Source organism: Toxotes jaculatrix, chromosome 19 (assembly GCF_017976425.1).
Source record: "Toxotes jaculatrix isolate fToxJac2 chromosome 19, fToxJac2.pri, whole genome shotgun sequence".
Classification (NCBI taxonomy): Eukaryota; Metazoa; Chordata; class Actinopteri; family Toxotidae; genus Toxotes; species Toxotes jaculatrix.
In genome coordinates, this window is record NC_054412.1 from 11,935,910 (window position 1) to 11,957,022 (window position 21,113).

Consider the following 21,113-nt stretch of genomic DNA (forward strand, 5'->3'; position numbering starts at 1 on the left):
GCAGTAGTTACCAGAATAATCATAAGATGAAAATAAGGCCTGCATCACATTTTGAATTTTTCTATCAGCAATCAAAAACATGAACATCAAATACACTCACTGAGTTTAAAATACGCTTGTAGGGAAATCTGACTCTGTGAATATGTTCCTTACAATTATTGCAATTTTCTGAAATTGTACACAATACAAAGACATTTAAATTCACCACTGTGTGTTGTCAGTAATCTTTTATTTGCTTTTTGAAACACACATCGCCACACGGGAAACAACCAATACCAACAAAGAAAAGAAACAATCTACAGTTGACTACCACCTCCAGAGTATGCAGCATTACACCACAACGCCACTGTGTCTTTGACTCCACGCTGGTGTCTGCTGACTGAATTCACGACGCAGTAGCTGGTTGAAGGGGACCAAACCTCACAGAAACACCTGACTTGGTTCCGTTTGACCAGCCACAGCAAGGCGTGTTGCTTCAGCTGCAAGAGGCAGAGCAAGAGGGAGCAAGGGGAGGCATGCAGCGAGGAGGGGGGAGAGGGAATGTTACAGGTGGTGGGGGTGGGGGGTGGGGATAGAGGACACAGAAAACGAGGGAAAAGAGAGAGAGGAGAAAGAGAGGAAATAGAAGGTGGACATCATCTGCAAGCAGTCAGGCCCTCATGTCCTCTTCAGCCTTACCTGATGAAACACAGAGAGAGAGAGAGAGAGAGAGAGAAAATGGGATGTCATTAAAGAGTCAGTATTGATTTAACCTGAACAGTCACAAGTTTCTCCATGTTACCAAGCAGAAAGTTCCTATTTAGAGGTTTGGGAACTCTGACAGCCAGTGACATCGACCTGTTTCCTTCCAAACCCAGCCTACAGGAGCAAACCTTCACCCTCAGTGACAGCACCACATCTCTGCCCTCCCTCCCCTCTGCCTTTTTTGAGAGTCCTGTGGTTGCTATAATGGGTGACAGCTGTGGTCTGTCAATCCTCCTTGACTGTCAGCAGTTGGGGCAGGGCAGGAATTTTTTTCAAGAAGTCCCTGAGACCCGAGCAGCGGCCCTGGGAGTAATGCTAACTGTACACGTGCCTGAGCTGAAGGAGAGGGAACAGGCCTTTCACCTGTTGCCTTCCCACACACACGCACACACACACACACACATGCTCATGAACCCTGACATCCCCCCTCCCAACTCAACAGACAAAGGCGCACTCAGACAATTGCACTAAATGCAGCTCCATCTTTCAGAACATGTCACTCACTTTTAAAAATAAACCTTAGATAAAAACTAAAATCAGAGATGTCTCTTCTTCCCACTGGGGTTGGCGTTCATGTCCCCTTGAAACCACACACTTCCTTACATTCCATAAGTGGCGTATTAATATGGGGATATAAGGAAGCATGTCCTCACAAGGGGCAACAACTGGATTCACCGCTCCGCGGGCACAAAGCACCCTTTCATAGTCACAGATGCAGAGTAGCGGGAACAACCGGCTTAACAATGGTTAACTGTGACAGAAAGAGGGAAGAGGGATGGGGCTAAAGAAGCACGTGATGGCGACTTCGATCCTCTGCACCACAGACTCACAAGAAACGTAGAGGTATAAGAGTTTTGTTTGGTAAGAGGGGAAATTTGAAGTTTCATTTTCGTTGAGAGTGTGGCTTATTAGCAAAAAAAAAAAAAAAAATGTATGGCTTTCCACCCCTAAAAGAAAAATATGAACAGCATCGTTTGACCCTGACAATAAGTGTGAAAATTTAAGAGTTAAAACTGCCAGATGCCAAATACCCATGCAGCTCTTTGATGGGTAGTGCCAATGTGATGATGATGATCTGTGTTTAAATAACTCTGGAGGGCGAGGCAAATGTCTGACTTCCAGCAGACAAAGGTCACAGTCTGTGTTATTTCCTAAACATCATGCCATGCCAAGTCATGTTGATCCCAACAACTGTGTAAAAAAATGTCCTTTGAAAAAACTTTTCCAAGAACAGAATTAATAAAACTTAACAGAAAGAAAGAGCTTGGAGCGCTCAGAAGTTTCAATTTAATACGATGTAGGTGTTCTTTTTAGCAGTGAACTACGAAAGTTCAGAAAAGGAGAAAGATCTGAGGCAAAGAAAAGAAAAAGTTAAAAAGCCTTTAATCCTGATGGTTATTTCATAGCGAAATTCTTAACAACATGAACAACATGTTAAAAATAAGATGAGTAACAACCATACATGTGGTGTCACAAACAACCTTCTTCAGGGTGTCTTTATTTTAAATTAAAAAAATATCATTACAAAGGCACATATAAAAATTAAAGCTGAGCTTGAACAGATTTACATGTTTTACTCACCTTCATTGAACTCTGTCGTGTCTCCTCTTGTGGTTTCCTTCTGGCGAGTAGCTGGAGTTTCAGGCAGACTCTCCTACACAACTGCTTTCTATCTGGTGGTGACTCCCTTGATAAGTCTGACCACTGCTACGTCAAACCAAATGGCCATCAGAGAGGATAGCCCATCAGGCCGCCAAATTTCCTGATTCTTTCCTGTGTCACACCTCAGCTTCCCCTCACCTGACAGAAGTGTCGGGCTGTGCCTGAGTGTGCTGTGCTGTCGTAAAACCGAGAAGAAACATCTAACAACTGGTTTGACACCTGATTTCGCTCACACGGTGCTGCAAATCAAGGAAACTGAATTTAAAAGAAGCACAAGGACTTTGTGCTTCTAAATCTGCATCTAAATCCGAATCTATAGAAAACAGTTTCACTAAGACATTTACCCACAGAAAAACACTGTACAACATTTTGTTGTAAAAGATTTAAATAAAAAAAAGAAACCCTGTGACCAAAATTACTTTCTGCTAAAACAGAACAGACAAAACTCACAGACCAATCTTACTCCTCGTCCCTGAAGCTGCCCTTTCCACCCATCAAAGCCCAGACTGGTCTCAAACTATCCCTCCACTTCCTGAGATTCCTTCCCCAACTTCACCCTGTTCCTCTCCTCTCTTCACCTCAGCTCTCCTGTGTTCAACCATCCTCCTCCGTATGTGGCCGGTGGATTGTGCCCACAACAGGCCTTGCAGATCGGCCTTTTCTATCCCGCCAGGAGTGCCCCCCTCCAAAGCGGCCTCCCACCTGTTGGTGTCCTTTAGAAGCCCGGGCCTCTCCTGCGCCTCCTGTCCGGCCCAATCAGGGCCCTGACAGGGGGGAGCCAGCCTGTGAAATCACACCTCTCAGCTGTTCACACTGGGCTCGAGACACCCTACACCCCTGCCGTTCCTCTGTTCAGCCCCCCTCCCCACTCTAACCACCCACCCCCCACCCCCCACCCCACCCTGTCTCTATTTTACACCGAATGTCAATGGCTTCTTTTTTGGAGAAAAAAAAAGGAAAAAGGGAGAAAGAGAGGGATACGGAGAAACAAGGAAGCAACTGCACGATGGGCGTGTTTTATTGGGTTTGGGGGGCACAGTCAGAACAGCAGTTACAGCAGGCCATGAGTCACAGCTGAAGCCAAGGTTGAGTTTCATCCCAGTTTGGTTTCTGGGCTTCACTTCAGTTTCATTGTATCATTTACAATATAGGAAAAAGTGACGCTCACTGTTGTCAAAAGCATTTAGCGGCCTCTGAAAGCCATTTTCAAGCCAATTTTATGTGATTTAATGACAACTTTTATGCAGAGCAGCCACAGGACAAATTTCAATCTGCTTCACATTAAATGCTTTGAGAAACCAAAACGTAAACCTCTTTTAATGAAGCGCAGCCAACGATATGTGTGAACAAGTTATATGGGTGTTCTTGTGGCACCAAAAAAATTATCAATAAATTCTCCAGTGGCCACAAGGTGACCATCTTACCACTTATGTAACAGCACTGAGTGTAACATTTGTTGGAACATAAAAATCAAAATAAAATGTTGTACAAAATCTATCAGCTAAAAGAGGCGGTTGCCAGACTAAGTGTTATAACAGTTTCTCCATCAGCCATCATCAGCTATCCGGCCAGTATGAATATGACATTTTTTTCATTGTACTTGTCAATATCTTCAGATTGATCATATAGAAACCTGTGGATCCATATAAGAGTGTTTTGAAGCATCTGTGTGACTATGGAGTGATCACCAATACTGTAGAGGCAAATGGGTCGAGCTCAGGGGTTCATTTTCCTCTGCAGCAAGCACAAGCCGCTCCACTAAGGTCAACACCTGTGTTCTAAAATCAGCGCTGGGGTTGGGTGTGATAGGAACCCAGGCCTCATTCACAGAAAGCTCGAGCTCAGAGAGGGGGGCTTACATTGAAACCTAATGCTCTCGCTAGTTTCGAGGCACTCGCCGTCCACAAATAGCAACCCCATCGCATCTTTGTAGCTCCCGTTTTTCTCCGCCACAGGATGTTGTCTAAATTCAGCAGTTGTTCAATATTTCCCATGGCCCAGGGCCAGGCAGTATCACAAATGCAACATTTCCACTAATGTCAGCTATGCGCCAAGGCCTTGCCAGATATATCTGGGTGCTAGGAATATCAGATGACTTTTGTTGTTGAGTGGATTCTTGGTCGCTCGTACCGGACACAATGGTTAAGACACAAATCATAATCCCGCTGTTCCTCTTAACGGGACAGCTGATCACTGTCACATACTGGCTCACAGGCCGAGGATTTGCCAACACACAGATCAGCCAAAGTGCCTCATCTAATCATCTGTTTCTCTTTCATCATGTGTCATGCATCATGCAAAAGATCTCGTCTTACGCTGTGATTTTTTTCATCTGTCAACCCCTCTTCTGTTTTATTTATTTGAGATCCAATCATCAGTACGGTGATCGTGTACAGATTTGAAGCCTATTGAAAATGTACCCTAAAAATCCTTATCTGATGTCCGAGTGTGGTTCAGCGTGGGATTCGATGAATCCACTGAGTCATTTTTAAGAACAATTAAGGCAAAATGTGAGGATGACAGCACAGGAGCTCGGCGGTTGGGTTGCATGTTATCTACAAACTGGGTCAACAAGGTTATTTTTAACCCATGTTCACATACCGGGGCCCCCGTTTGCTAATCACTTTGTTCCCCTCTGTCATACCCATCTGCCCCATTGCCAATGTCCCACTGTTTCTGGGGAGGTCACAATACACTTTTCTTGGCAGGAGGAAATAATTTCCCTCGGGGACAGCAGGTAGGAGTTAGACCGGCTGACCCCAGAGCAGCTTCTTCAGCAGAGGATAGCGTGGATTTCTACGCTGTCCTCGGAATAAACTGGCAGCTGACACCAGACCAGGTCCTGCACATGCACAGGATGGGACCACCTCACAGATTAACCCCTGAACTTTAGAGGAAACTCCCTGCAGAAGGTGGAGAGTTAACCTTACAAATCGCCTTAAAGAGTGGTGTATTTTCATATTGTTTTATCACAAATCTGTGATAGTATGACTGCAAAAATGTTCTGTAACACACCAGAGAATGGGATTATGTACACAAATGTCATTAAATGGAAGTTTTAATACTTCATAAAATGTGTGACAAATAAAGAAGACCAACCAATGAGACGATCCTGGATCCCAACAAAGCTAAAACAGTTCTTTGTAGCATGTTGCTGACTCATTACGTGGTCTGACATTAATGCCACTCTCTGTCCTTCCCTGGGCACACCAGTTGCTGGGACTGAGGTTGACACAGCTGTTGCAGGGAGCCTGGTCCCGTGTGGTGAAGCAATGGAGCAGAAAGGTCAAAGGTCACCAGCATTTAGGCTAAAAAAGAGAACAGGTGATGGAGAGGTGAAGGCAACTCACTCCCGTGATTCACGGAGGGGCCAGAAACATTTAGATGGATGCTTTGAGTTGAAATGAACTTTCTATAATAAATACACTGATTTGTAGTGAGGAGTATTCATGTGTTTGGTTACAATCTAACAAATCGTTTCTATGTTGTTTTCACCAAGAGACAATGTGAAAATTGATCTCAAACCCAAAACAAATGCACTCCGTCAAATCACAGTGGAAGGTTCAGTAGTTAAACAAAAGGTGGTCGCTTTTGATTACATTAGGTTTCATCTCTGGCAATGTCACACCCTAATTAGGCTCTGATCTGTCACTGAAGCCCCAAAAGGTGTCAAAACAGGAAACACATCCCTGTCTTCTCCCACCAATCAAACAATTAAGACATAAAAGGATTCTGGGTGTCACACTGAGGCCAGTGTCCCCCCTAAATGGCCCTGTTGTAATGGTCAAGCGGTCTCTGAGTGACCGAGTGACAGGTGAGCTGCAATGTGGTGGATAAGTGTACAGCAGCACATGCAGGTCAAACCTGTCTGTGTATTTTTCTACATATGCTATAGCTGTTAACATGGAAGCCCGATCAAGACCCAGCATGAGACGATGTTTCAACTGTCATAATAAATGAAGCTTATTTACACAGCTCCTGATTGGAATAACATTTTCAAAGGACTTCACAGGCTTATATTACACAGGAGATGAAGGACAACTGCCTGTGTTTGCAGTAGAGAAGTCAGATCTAACAATACCACAAAAAACCCAACCACAAGTGAAAGTCCTGAATTCAAAATCTAACTAAAAACATTAAAGTATAATCAGTAATGAAGTGCTTATCTATTTCCCTCAGTAATGTAGTGAAGACATATAAAGGAACATAAAACAGAATAAAACAGATACTTAAGTAAGTACAAGTACTCCCAAACTGTGCTTTGTAGTACTGGAGTAAATGTACTTAGTTACATTCCACCACTGGTTTGGCTTATAAGTAAAATCATATACATATTTCAGATGCAGTTCTACAGGACAAAACTTTGTCTGCCATCACATTAAAGTCTTTGCCCTGGTGCTCTGTGGAACATATTTCCACATGATCCTTTACTGTGGCTCCTGGTAGGAAGAATGAATGTGGAGCAGCCTATGGACACCCAAGAGCCTGTGGGGGTCGTCAGTCAGCTGCCCGACTCCCACCAAAAGGGAATGACAACTGCAGGAGAGCCAGCAACCACAGCAGCAGCGGTGACACCCAGATAAAACAGAGAGAGAGAGAGAGAGAGAGAGAGAGAGAGAGAGAGAGAGAGAGAGAGAGAGAGAGAGAGAGTTAGGATCAGCTGAATCTCCCACCCAGCTGAGGATGTTTAAAGCAAGAGTCAGCGGTGATCAACGGCGGTCTCTGTTCTGTCCAACTTGTCTGCTGGGCCCCTCTGAATACATGTTTGATTTGTAATCAAATCATTTGCCTAGTAAATATTTCCTTAACATTTAGGAAAATCCTCAAGTGCTTTAGGACAGAGGTAGAAATCTTCCTGTACTAAACGTTCCAGATTTTCCCTAAAAACAAGGAGAAATCATGGACATCATGGAATCTGATTTCACCCATAGGCCAGATATTAGGAACACTGTTATGTATTATAATCTACCATATATGAGCATTATTAACTAGATTAAGATGACATTATTTTTTCCATGGCTACAGTCCATGTTTTCCAGTCATTCCACTCATGACAAACAGCTTTTGTCAAGATTCAAAGAAAAGTTAAATGATTTTTGATTCAGATTTTGTTGACTTGAGGTCGTGATCACACTATTTACAAACCCTTGGCTGAAGTCCAACCAGAGTAATTTCCTGAATCTCTCCCTCCTTTTTTCTTGTCAGCTCCTGAATGTTTGCTATCTAATTAAAGCACCAAAAATAAATAAATAAATAAAAACACCCCCTGTCTCAGGCCTTATTTTGCTCATAATCTTCTACAATAATACTCTGTGTTCTTGAGTCAGACCCATTTCAAAGGTCAAACACAGTGCTAACTGGCACTTAAACGAACATGACTAGATGGCTGTCTAATTATGATTAGGCTTGATTATTGTATATCTTGTCATTTGATGATCTTGTTGTTGTTTTCTTCTCTGTATTGCATGTCCTCAGGCTCAGAGAAGACAATGGGCTGCTGTATCTTTACCTGTTTTAGCATTTGTTGACCTCATTCATGTCATTCATGTTGTGTATAACTGATACAGATACAAACCTTAGAACAAGCCATAACTATAACAAAATAAAAGCTGCAGTAAAGACGTACAACAATTAGTTCTGATTTATTTTTCTATAGCACTTTATTATTACACTGTCACCTTCACCCCACATTCTTCTTCCCTCCTAGGTTGTCCTGACCATTAAATTTAGACCTTGTGTAATAATGGTTAAATTAAATAGAACACAAGAACTGAAAGTTTTATACTATATATAAGTATATAGGTTTTTTATGCTATATTCTCAATAATGTGTCCGATTCAACCCCACACCCACCAAACACCTCCTCTCGTCCTCTCCATCCCCCTCATGGGAGGTAACAGCTGTGGTGTCACCCCAAGTCACGTGACAAGGGCAGGTGGGAGAAACCTATGTGGGACATCCATCCCCCCTTTCTTCCCTCCTATTCTCTCTCTCTGAATGTCAAACTCCACACACACAATCTCCTCTTTTCAAGGGTGTGGCCATTTTCCGCTGCTGGAATGTGCTCCGTGTTTGTAACTCATACTGTATGTCTGATCTCCCACATTGATGAAATTCCACAGACAAAAATCTCTCCTGCTCCGGTCTCTACTTGTAGCTGCTGTGGCTCTGGCTCTGCCCAGAGACTGTCAGCTACTAGAGAGGGCATCTGTGCATGGATGGCCCACCCATAACCTCCAGCCTTACATCTCCATGACTCTGACACACTGAGAAATTTCCTTTACCCCAGTGTACACGTGTTGTAATGATGATAAAGACGCAGTCACTCACAGACCACTGTCCTCCAGTGGCACTGCTGCTAAATATAAAGGCAGACTTTGACATGCAGATATGTATTAGTGATTGATTTAAAACGTGCCAACCCACTGAAAAGGCTCCAAAGGAAAATATCTATGTTCAACATCAAAACTGAGAATAACTCACACATTCAAAAAGTAAAATCTGAGATAAAACATCACGAAACAGAGGAAAAACTAACTGTATAAAATATTTGTTTTCAAGTATAAGAGTAGTTAGAGAGAGGAGAAGACCGTGACTTGTCCCTGCATGGTCAGTCTTTTATCTGATTTGTGTCGGGAAGCTGATTTTGCTCAGACATGTTTGTGGAGCAAACACAAGCTGCATCTTGTTTATGATCACAGCAAGTCAACAAAGCAATTTCATCATAATTGACTGGAACTCTCATATGGAAATTATACATCCACATTGCTGCAGTGCCCTTGTGCAAGGTACTGAATCCCCCTATTACCCTATAACCTGTACCTTCCTGTGAGGGAGCAACTATAAATTTATATTTGGTTAATATATCTTATTTAATAATTATATGATGTTACAGTCAAATACAGCTATTTCCATTTGGTGTCCCTCTCTCAGTGGGAACATGATGCGCTGTCTGAGTTTCTGGGGACAGTATTTACGAACGGACTGGGCAGTGAGAGGAGTCATCCAGCTCATAATCGCATTTTAACGTGAAATTCACTTTAAAACTGCGGGACTTTTTCTTTAGATGAACAAAATTAAAAGTACGTGTAGACGTGATTTGGAGACTTAATATTAAAGTAACGACTTTCTGTTTGCTGTAATATGGCGACGGCGCGTGCTGCTGTGCTCTCTGCTGCAAACTGACATTATTTTGGTAAACGGACATAACAGAGGTGTGTATCTGTAATTCAGTACTGACTCTTGTAAATATTCATGAGCTTAACAGTTTAGCTTTTTGAGATGCATTAGCAGTCCTGTAATGGTAAATAAAAAAAGAACTACGTGCTCACGTTAACTTAATTTTCATCGCTGTAGTTTAATCAGTCTGTTAAAGCTGCGTATTAACAGTATTGTTCACTGTAATCTCTGATCTTTCTGCAGACAATGTTACTAACAGCTGGCCGCCTGTCCAAAGTGCTGCAGCTCACCCTGGCGGTCATCAAACCGGACGCTGTGGCTCATCCCCTTATGTTAGAGGTCAGCTCACACCACCTCACTTCTTTTTTCATTAGTAGTTTCAGCTTTTACTTTAAAGGGCTGTTTCTCCTCAGCTAAGACTTCCAGAGTGAGCAGTGCTGTCAGATATGGTGTAAGAAATTTGTAAACAACAGTTTGTAAGCAACAAGTTTTCTTCTTAATAAAAAATATAAGAATCAGAAATTTGGCTGTAAGTATCATCCCTCTGGCAGGTGTAGCAGATGGTATAATCATATCTAAATACTGCCCCCCTTGAACTCTGCACAAACATATTTAGACATACACATAAGGTAAAACATGTTTTTTCTTTTCCTCAGGCTCTTCACCAGAGAATCCTGGACAACAACTTTGTCATTGTTAGATGCAAAGATCTCGTGTGGAGGAGACAGGACTCCGAGAGGTTTTACGTGGAACATTCAGGTGTGAATATGACCCATCTGTGTCCACTAGAATTAAAATCAAGAAAATCCTGCTTTGATTCTACCACAGTCATTCCATCTGACTAAACAAGTGAGTCAGGAGCCTGTTTTAGCAGATATGTGTAGGTTAAAACGAGTGATTCATCCACACTGTTCGGCTAGAGCAGACACACTGAAAGAGGGAAAAACAACCTCTTGTCGTAAAGTGGAACCACAGAAAATGATTTCTGATGATGATTATGTTTCTGTCCAGGTCAGGCAGTGAAGTACAGCATTTAAAGTAGTTAAGGAATTGAGTTTTTAAAGTCATTTAGAGGTGAACATTTGTAGTAACCCCACTTATTTTGCGACTTAGGGCGATTCTTCTATCAAAGACTTGTTGAATTCATGTCAAGGTAAGCCTCACTTCACACTGATATTATAAATGTACAAATCCTGAATCACAACTCTGTTGGTTAATTGCACGTATAAAACCACTGTTGCCTTTTTGCCTTTGGATAAATGTGGTTTTCTGTCTGATGCATTTGAAATGGAATAAATAATACATTTCCATAACGCATAACCCACTGGGCTGGCACAGAAAACGCTCGCCTCAGTTGATGGTGCTCCCATTTCATGCTCAGCCAAGTCAACAATAAATCATTTTCTGAAACTTCACAACAGGAGTTTCCATTATGAGCAAACTGCCGTGTTTAGCACGATGCCCCTGGAGAAATTGTCTGATAATTGCCATGTAGCCTTGCTCAGAATAGCTTCACATGCAGTAAACACCCACTGGATTGCAAAAAAAGTGCTGGTAATCACATCCGTCACATTTGTCTCGTCACAGCAGCGAATCAGTAGTTGCTACAGCAACCTTCCTCTGGGGGCTGGTAGTGTTATTGGAAACAAAACGAGCATCTTCAGCATGTCAGCTCCATTTGCCGTTAAAACTGATAAACCAATATCTGTGTATGGCGGATATGTATTTATAGCTGAGCTCTCCTCCCAGGAAGTTCTGGAGTGAATACGCTGGATTTTTTTTTTTTAAATGAAAAGCCAATTTTCGGCCTCATGTTAAAGCCTAGAAAGCATCCAAAACTCTGTGTGTGTAACAGCCACACAGAGCAGCGACTGTGTGACATTTAACTATGATTTACTGCTCAAACTGCTGCTGTATTCTTCGTATTCACAGTGGCCCGATGCGTGCCTACATTTTAGCCAGAGAGGACGCCATTCGCCACTGGAGAGAACTGATGGGGCCGACCAAAGTGTACAGAGCCAGATACACCTCCCCTGCTTGCATCAGGGCCCAGTTTGGACTCACAGACACACGAAACACGACTCACGGCTCAGGTGGGAAACACATAGTGTTACCCATGTATACCCCATGTATTATCACATGGGCTGTCAAATCACACACTGCAGTTACGCCAGGTTTAGCTTTGGCATAGAATTGCTTTAATCGTGTTATTACAGGGCATAAACACAAATAGCAATACATGTTAACTTTATCTTTTTATCCTTTATGCAAGGCACTGTAAAGTACTTTTTGTTGTTTTCTACAATAGTGCATGGAACAATTTAAAGATTATCCTGTCAGTTATTCAAATTAAATTTTATTCAGTAGGATAATGTTGCAAGGTTTTAAATATACACACACACACACACACAGTGGGATCTAAAAGGCCAAGATCACTTTCCCATTCACTTGAATGTGAGTGAATGGGTGAAGTGGATGAGTGATTTTGGACACAACCTCAAATTTATAAACCCTGTACTTCCTATAAGCATTTTCATCTTTTCATTTTACTTTTAATGCACTGAAGAACTAGTCCTTTTTTTTTAATCATTTCTCCAGATTCTGTGGAGTCGGCACAAAGGGAAATCAGTTTCTTCTTCCCAGACTTCTGTGTGGAGGAGTGGATGGAGAAAGAGGAGCCATTGTTCAGATCCGGACAGATACATTTTGACCATCAAAAACAGATCCACACTCTTTCAGCGCAAAGCTGATCCCAGATCTGATGTTACAGTCACTGATCAGCGACATTATAAGACTGTGCTGTTGTTTATCCTTTGCTCACAGAAGTATCCAAGCCAGCAGAGCTGATCCTACATGCTGCATGTAAAACTGTGAAAGTACATGTTTATTGTTCACCTCACTTCCTCAAAGTGCCAGTATTATTCAAATGGACTTATCCTACCACGCCATGTGTAGCAGTTTAAGGTAAGGACCGTAAATGTTTTTGTTTCATTTATTGTCATTAGAAAACACATGACTAGATAAAATCAGACACTGTATTGTACAAAACAACACGATGTAGTAAGACTTTTTACATCATCATCATCTTCACAAACTCCTGTCCAAGGCTTCACTGTAAATAATGCAGACGTCACTATCAGTTTCATTTTCCTGAGCCCTACAGATTGTAGCACAGCAGCAACCACACGTTGTGTGTCAATGTCAAATAACAAAACTATAAAATATTTATGCTCTGTGAATGTTCAGTGATGTTAAATAACATTGTAATAATACCTTTACACGTATATTTATTCTCAAAAGCATCTTAAAAGTCAGATTTAAGTCCACTTGAGAAATCTGAATGTGCCCAATGATGATTTCCTCTAAATGATTTTCAGAACAGGCTGTCTGCTGTGATTCCAGTGTGAATTCTTCATTTATTTTTGGTCTGGCACTGTTTGTACTGTAAAATGTCATGTTTTGTACAGTTTTAAATGTCAGTGTCAAAGTACAGTGAAACAATGTGGTAACAGGCACCACAGAAAGACATTTTACCGTATTAAATACTAAATGAGGAAATGAGCCGTGTTTTCAAAGTGTGCTTCCTCAGCCTTCAGACTTTTTTAAGTCCCCCCCACAAAAATACGATCAGTTCATTTATTTCACAGTCATCATTTTTCTTTGGCTTCTTCGTGTCTCACCTGCGCTCAAGTGTTTTGTGTGGCCACCTGTTTTAGAGCCTCCACAGGTTTCATAACCTCGTAGGTGGTGAGGGACTTCTTCACCTTCCCGTTCTTGTCCACCTGATGGATGCTCTGTGTCACTGTGATGGTCACCTGCTTGGTCGACATCCGATTGTCCTGCCATTTTGTCTGTTAATGGTGAAGAGTTAAAGATGGGACATAGTAAATACACAATATTAAATAAAAGATTTCAAATTGTGGCATGAAACAGGGACAATTTGATCAGTTTGCCCCACACAGGCCACAGGTTTTCAGATGACTTGATTTGTTCAGACAACAGTCCAAAACCCAGAGATATTCAGTTTACTAACATTTATGACCAAAAAATGAATCAAAATCCTCACATCTGAGAGGCTGGGACCAGGAAATGTTTGACACTTTTGCTAAAAAAAAAAAAAAAAAAAGGAAAAGTTGCTTTGATGTTCTAAATTGTCTTTTTGTGTTTAAAAAAGCATCCAGGGAGAGACTCACAATCTCTTCAGTGTGTAGAACGCTTCGTCGCTGCACTGTGGTGCCAGACGAAGGCAACACCTCCTCTTTGGGTGGAGAGGCCAGTATTGCGGGAGGGCTGCTGGGTTTCACGTCATTCAGGCTGGCTTCAGACACGGCGGAGCAGACCTTCAGATACGCCTGAGCCGGAGGAGGGAGGCCGTCCTCAAAGAAATCTGGAACTGTAACAAAAACAAAACGTTCGATTTGTTCTCTGGAACAGCTAAACCACTGGGCTCTTCTTTCTAATTGAAACCTTTTGAACCTTGAACAAATGAAAGCTCTTTTTTTTTTTTCTTACTGATTAAAAAAAGAACAGGATCTTCCTTTCAATTAATGGACCAAACACATTATGCATGACCACAAAACAAATGCTTTTTACAACTACTGGGGCAGCTCAAATTTTAATCAGAAATTTGTAATGCACTGTTTAATCTTTGGGCGACAGTGGTGTGTGTACATGTGCACTGAGCTTTTACCCATCACTGTGGCTTCCTTGAGTATTTTTCTTTCAAAATACCCTTCCAAAAAAAATGGTGTATTCCAGTTGGCATTTCACAGATGTAGAACACATGTTGTGTATCTCCTCATCGACGCATGAACGTTGTTACCGGGACAAAATAACGACTTTTTAAATCAAATTCTGCATCATAATGTTAAAAAAACACTGCCATGTCGAGCAGATGTGGCAATGCTATGGAGCCACTATTTGATGTAATCTTTGTGGTTACCAGGTGCTGATTAAGTTGGCCAATTCTGGAGCTGTTTTATCTCCTCAGAGTGGTGCTTAACTGAATTTGTCTTCACAATTACACCAATGCTTCTCTGCCTGCATTCACTCACAGCTGTATCTGTTGCCATGAGAGCAAAGTCCTGTTTGAGCACACTGTCTTTTGATGTCACCTATTATGCCCATTTACTGATTCATCTCCTCCTGGCTTCAAAGAAAACGCACTCACAATTAAGCAGAAAAGACGAATTAACGCACAACAAAAGAATTATAGTCAGATCCATCTGTTTCTGAGCTGTATGCAGAGCCACAAGTGACTAACTGTACGCCAGAAGAACAAGGGTTTCCTCAGAAGACGTTTGATGTGCCTCACATCCTCATTCTCGATCCTTAGTTCGAGCATGGGGGTCGCCACAGCCATTTTTTCTCTGAAGGTGTTTAATGTGAGAAGGGAAACTGTGTTACAGCAACAGGGCTTCTCCTACAGGGAAAAGCACACAGACTAACATACTGTATAGGCACCACCCTTCGCTTTGATGTTCAGTGTGAAGCTGCTAATCCAGTGAAATGACTTACAGCAGTATGACTCTCAGCCTGAACTCTTCCAGCCCAGTGTGAATAACAGCAAATGTTAAAACAGTCCCACTGATCCAAAAAACTCATAACGCAGCAATTAAAAATGATGAGTGTATATTTGGTGTGAAAATGAAGAATGTATTTAACAATAAAAGACACAACTGAACAATGTTAGGGTGCAAGAAATCAAAGAAAACGTATGATAGAGAAATTTAAAAACAGGAAAAATTAAGATTGGAATTGAAAATAAACTGTATTCTGTGGTGGGAATCTGATTAAACACTAATATATACAACCATACATGTATCATTCATCAGATCAGCAGTTAAATTACTGCTTGTTCCTGTTAGGAGATCAATTAAGGATTTATTCATCCATCCGCTCAACCATGATTCATTCTTCTTACCAGGGCTGATTGTTTTCTCAGAAGTGAAGCCGGCCTCAGAGTTCTCAGAGGGGATGCTCTGGATGGACGACAGAGGGATGTCAGTGTCTGTGCTGGTCAGCCATGTCGACTCCGTCTCTTTGGTCCAGCTCTCCAGGTATCGAGGCTCCAGTGCGTCAGTCCTGCTCCCTCCACAGCCCATGGCTCTGCCTCAGGGCTCCTTCACTTCCCAGCTGGACTCTTCTTCAGAGCCGACAAAGAAGAGTGGATTTACACTGGTATTTTAATGTAATCACAGAACGCTGTAGTGCTGACCGGGTGAGCTGAATGTGCACCAGTTTCTTTCCTCTTAAAAGAAAGAGAACAATTATACAGCAGATTTATGCAGAGACAGTTTACACTGAGGGGAAAACAACACACTGAGGAACAGGAGCCATGTTTTACAAGTGTGCTGAGTTAACATCATGAAAACAGAATGATTAAAAAAAAAAACAATAAAACCAATAAGAAACAAAAAAAAAACCCCACAATAAAAAGCAGATAACCAGAAATAAAAGAAAAGTCCTTCACATAAACATGAACTAAGCTCAAAAGTGTAATTCAGTATTCAGTTGTTTTTAAACTAGGACAAATAGTCAACTGAAAGAAACTTAACAGTCAAATGTTTTGACAAAAGATTAATCGTTTAAATCAAACATTAGCTAGATCCAAGTCTCACTTGGGGGGATTTGCTGCTTGTCTTAGTCTGTGTGTCTCGGAAAAAACAAGCAATTTGAAGACCTCAGCTTAGGCTTTAGGAATCTGTTACTGGCATTCATTTATTTATTTATTTATTTATTTATTTATTTAACCAATTTCTGTCAAATACTATACACTATTTAAATTAGGACTAATACTTACAACACAGCACACAGCTGCGGGAGAAAGCGAGTGCGCTCATAGGACTGATGATTAGTCTCCAATTACTTCTATCTTTCAGAGAGCGGATCGAGTGTCTCCTGTTCCTGTTAGCTCAGTCGCGTTTACATTCCTTCATGAGCATTTGGAGGCAGCATCTTCTAATTGTCCGTCAGGTCAAAGAGACCACATCACACAGGAGCCTGCTGGACATCAAAACCTGTAGTCAAAACCTGTAGAAGAAGAAGACAGGGACAGAGACTGTGGTAGTAAGGAGGACAATTCCTTTTGTGTGTCTTTTTTATTGACATTTTCTTAAGTCACTTCATTTGACAGACTCTGGCCTGCTGTAATGAAAGCTTTGTTCAGTTTGGCTTTATACAAAAGGCACTAAATGAAATTACTCCCCACTAGTGATGATTAAACAGTTCTTTTGTGGTAACTGTCCTTGCTGTGTACTGTGTGCTGTATTGTTCTGTAGTGTTTCACACTGCTGTTACCACATATAGTGTCCCAGTTTAATGTATAATAAGAGCACTATTGAATCTATCTATCTATCTATCTATCTACCTCTATTTAGTGACCTACTATAACTGGATAGCACTGAAAATCAATGCAGCTTATAAAATCATTATGGTACAACCAGATCTATGGCCTAACCACGCTTTAATCGCTGCTCAGTGTGGGGCTACTGAGCCCAGCTGAACCGGATTCTCCTTAAATTAGATGCTGATGGGGTCTGAATTGTACTGACACTGAACGAGCTGTTCACAGTCAGGTCTCCTGTAGATCATTGTGTCGCCTGGTTTTACTTATTTAATTATCTTCGACCGGACAATGAAAGGAAACCAAAATGCGCATCAGTGTGGGCGATGGTAAAAGCGCAGTAAATGTATATGGACCTGTCAAGCAATAACAATACCACTCGCACCACTGCCATCGCTACAGGCCGTTAAGAAGAAGAAAAAAACAACAACAACACACATACCACTGAAATAAAATGCGCGTTAGCGATAAAAACACCAACCACGCCGTTTAATGCAGCGAATGCACAGAAATCACTCCGCACAGACAGAGATGATGAATGGTAAAGGCTTACTGATGCTGCAGAGACGCTCCTCCGTGTCGTCTCTCGGACAGACCTGTAACATGTTGTCAGTACTGACGCTCCTCCGGTCGGTTACAGACCGCGCGTCCGTCCGCACCGTCCGCTCCTCCACTCATCCTCCCTCAACCTGAGCACAGGAGGTTTAAAAAAAAAAAAAAGTGTTAAATCACTCAGCCTCTTATCATGAAGATGAGGAGGCATCCGCGTCTTCAAACTGGAGTAAAATGAGATTACCTCAGCTGTTGCCAGGTAAACATGAAAATAATATACACGTCCCCTGGGGTTCTTGTGCTCACTGTCAACGACACGTGTTTTTCCATTTATTTATTTATTTATTTTAATTTCTTAAGGAAACCGCATTTTGATGTATTACCTTTATAAGCTGCCTAATAATTTATATTTAAACACTAATAAGTAAACAAAAACCTTTTTATAAGCAAAATTAGATACTTGTTTCCCTTGTAGCCTTTTAAAGACTGGAAATACAAACAGTTCACTTCAAGAAGAAATATCTCCCAGATGAATATCTGCCTCATGTTTCAGGCTTGTAGTTCAGGTGACTTTCAAAAAGAAGTTCACTGTTTTGCTCCTTCAGCTAGAAGTATATAGTGGCACAGCAATGGTAACCTTCAGGCCATATGTCCCTGAAACAACCAATAAGATGTTCACCACTCTGTCCACAAGGGGACAGTCGCTACCCACCCCTGTGAGCCAACACCAGGCTGGTCAATGACAGGGGGGTTTCCATGTTCTTAATAATAAAGGGTTTATATTGTAAAAAAAAAAAAAAAAAATCTAAATCTAAAACATTTTTTAAATCAATCCACGGCTACTGCACACAAGAAGAGAAAGAAGAAGAGATTTAAAAAAAGAAAAATGTATGTAAAAATGAATGTTTAGGCAGAGGCTCATCTGATTTCCATGTATCCATGTGGAAAATGTATGCAAAACAAAATGATCAGGTTTACATTAAACAGAATTAACTGCGTTCAACTCTCTTGTATCATATCAGACAATATTCTTCAAAAGTGTAAAACAAAACCTTCAGCGACTCATTTTGTTTTTAAATTAAGTTTTTAAATACTATTTGTTTGGAATCATTAATGTGGACAGGATTGCACAACATGGTCTAATAAAATACCACTGAGTCTGCACAGGTGTTACTAATAACATTAACAATGGTTTTGTTCTATTCAAGTGTCCCAGTAAGTAATGACAGTGTGACACATGAGCCAGAGTGAACAAGGACAGGACCCTGAAACTGAAGCAGCTAAACTGAATTCAGCCATTTTTCATTTTCTTATTTATTCGTGCTCTTTTCTTACTGTGCCATGTGAAAATGTCTTCAATGAAAAAGCTTTAGAATCTGTTAAAAAGTGTTTCCATGCTGTGCGAATATTCATTTTGCTATGTAGCTGTTGATTCTTTCCTAAAACTGCATGTCATTGATTGCTTGTGAAACCTCTCACTTGGCATCAAAGTGCACATTCATCACAGTTCTCTTCTCTTCTGTGGCTCAGTCTGGATTTTTTTTTTTTTAAATTTCCACAATGAACATGAAGAAATAATAAACAGCATCTTTCTTCCTTCTTCTTAACTGAAGTGACTGAAAAATACAGCCGCTTCGAACGAGGAGTTCTGCTTGTGTAAATCAAGGTCATTTCTTTCTGATGTATCAGCTGCCAATAAACCGCATTACAAAAGCCGGACGAAGAATGGACCTTCCTCTGTAAGATCAATTCGCTAATGGGGAAGCTCACCACTTGTTCTTGTCATAGAGCAGTCTGAGAGAAAGATTTAATGTGCAACAGTGTACAGCATAAGCCCTGGTCAATTAGTGATAACCACCCCCAATGAGTACACATACTATTGGCCACTTTTTATGAGGTCTTTTAAATTGTCAAGACTGGATGCACAGAACACCTTCAAATACAGGTGAAAAAGTAATATTTACAAATTGCCAGCCTTTGGGAAGGTCTTCTGATGCTTACAGCATTATCAGGGTGTAAACTATGCCCAGCACATTACATCTTTCTTCTCTAATAGACAGTCTGCGATGGACAGAATGACAGTGACAGGATAACAGAGGAGCAAACCAATTCCTGAGCTATGAACACCACTGCACCTCTGAACCTTCCCCCTTTATATACAGTACATGACCGAGCTAACAAGCACAGATGTTTTGTTTATGTATTCTGCTTCAATGTGGGGAATTACCAAAAAAACTGCACTGCCTGTTGCCCTTTAAATACGTATTCAGCCATTATTTCGCACAGGGTCTGAGCTGAATCAAATCCCTCTGACTTCCTGCGCTCAGCCCTCGCCTCCTTCCCCCCGTCACCCAGCTAATGAATCTCGCATTCTGTGGACAGTCAGGTCAATATGAGGCTGGGCAGCTTTGATTTGTATGTCCTGCCCCTCTGTCCTATCAGACTCCTGGTCAATAGGCCTGTCTTCCCATTACCCTGGCGATTAATGTGGCGCGCTGCCAAACGCTACACTGTCATAGACAAGCTCTCAGCGGTTTCAGCTGCAAACAAGGACGCACGTGGCTGAATTATATTGAAAATGTACTTTACATGAGGTTTATTGCACACAGCCTTCCTCTGAATGTGAGCAGGTCTGTGACAGCACTTCACACACAAGTCTTCATTTGCAACTTGCAAGTCAAGATACAAGTAGTATAGTGAATGTCTCTGAATGATGACTATTCAAAGATACAGCATTTAAACATTTTACATTCAAAGTTAGTAGAATTTTTAACGTAGCTTTAATAAGTAGTAAAAGAAATTGATTGTAGTGACAAATCCATGGAGAATTATCAATCAGCTCTGCTCTGTTTTCATTTAGGCTGAAGATGAAAAGCATGTTTTCAAATTCTCCTTAAATTATATACTGTGTGTGTGTGTGTGTGTGTGTGTGTTAAGCCAAACTCAGTTCTCCAGTTGGCCTCAGCATTCATCCCCCAGTGCTTCTTTTTTAACAGCTGGTCAAGGTTGATAGTGGATAATATGCACTCTCCATTGATTTGCAAAGTTTTGTGGGAGGGAAAAGAACTCTTTTCTGGCAAATTCTGTCAAGAGGGGGAGTGAATGAGCCAGAATGAGCAGCAGCAAAGCAGCCAAATCCAAACTTTCACTGGGATTTCAGTGAGACAGCCAGTCAGTTATAGCCCTGGAAAACTAATGAGGATGCTTTGGGTTTTGAAAGAGAAAAGTTGTCACAAAGGCCCTGTTCAGACCTGGCATTAACATGCATCTCGGCTGAGCCGATCACAAGTGGACAGCTCTAAGTGAAGGTGTGAATGTACCCAAGATGCACTGAGGACGTGTTTGAGATTCAGTCACATTCAGAAGTGGTCTGACTCACATATGGTCATATTCTTTCAGAAATGTGAACGTAAATGTATCTTGGGCCACACTGGAAGACGGCCTACTCAACGGACGTCCTCTACGTACATGGAAGTGCGTACTCATTCATGTGGTCAAATTGCATAAGCTGGCTTTGTTTACAATGTCTGAAAAGTTTGAAAAGACCACAGAGATATATTATGAATGCATCTTGGACAATTTGGTTTGCCTGGAACATGCCACGGAGAGACCCAGTTTGTGTTGTTTTGAT

The 21,113-nt window shown here is 41.4% G+C and overlaps 2 protein-coding genes and 1 long non-coding RNA gene across 6 annotated transcripts; 1 reads left to right on the forward strand and 2 right to left on the reverse strand.

Annotated features, from left to right (window-relative positions):
* Window positions 1–212: 212 nt before the first annotated feature.
* LOC121199689 lies at window positions 213–3,024 on the reverse strand. The gene is made up of 2 exons (XR_005896459.1): window positions 2,326–3,024; window positions 213–678 (listed from the first exon to the last, which is right to left on the reverse strand). It is a non-coding gene; the product is annotated as an uncharacterized LOC121199689 (long non-coding RNA).
* A 6,367-nt stretch (window positions 3,025–9,391) lies between these two features.
* Window positions 9,392–12,335, forward strand: nme6 (NME/NM23 nucleoside diphosphate kinase 6). Its single transcript, XM_041065193.1, has 6 exons — window positions 9,392–9,620; window positions 9,829–9,924; window positions 10,242–10,344; window positions 10,699–10,738; window positions 11,518–11,678; window positions 12,184–12,335. Exons 2-6 carry the CDS (start codon window positions 9,832–9,834, stop codon window positions 12,333–12,335), a joined length of 549 nt encoding a protein of 182 aa, XP_040921127.1. The 5' UTR covers window positions 9,392–9,620; window positions 9,829–9,831.
* A 936-nt stretch (window positions 12,336–13,271) lies between these two features.
* baalcb (BAALC binder of MAP3K1 and KLF4 b) lies at window positions 13,272–17,618 on the reverse strand. Of its 4 annotated transcripts, none has more exons than XM_041065188.1 (6): window positions 17,484–17,618; window positions 16,388–16,617; window positions 15,509–15,730; window positions 13,779–13,978; window positions 13,652–13,690; window positions 13,272–13,436 (listed from the first exon to the last, which is right to left on the reverse strand). In XM_041065188.1, exons 3-6 carry the CDS (start codon window positions 15,687–15,689, stop codon window positions 13,272–13,274), a joined length of 585 nt encoding a protein of 194 aa, XP_040921122.1. In that variant the 5' UTR covers window positions 15,690–15,730; window positions 16,388–16,617; window positions 17,484–17,618. The 4 variants fall into 4 exon arrangements, with proteins under 4 accessions (XP_040921122.1, XP_040921124.1, XP_040921126.1 ...); XM_041065190.1 differs by having other exon boundaries at window positions 15,509–15,835; XM_041065192.1 differs by lacking the exon at window positions 13,652–13,690.
* Window positions 17,619–21,113: the final 3,495 nt, after the last annotated feature.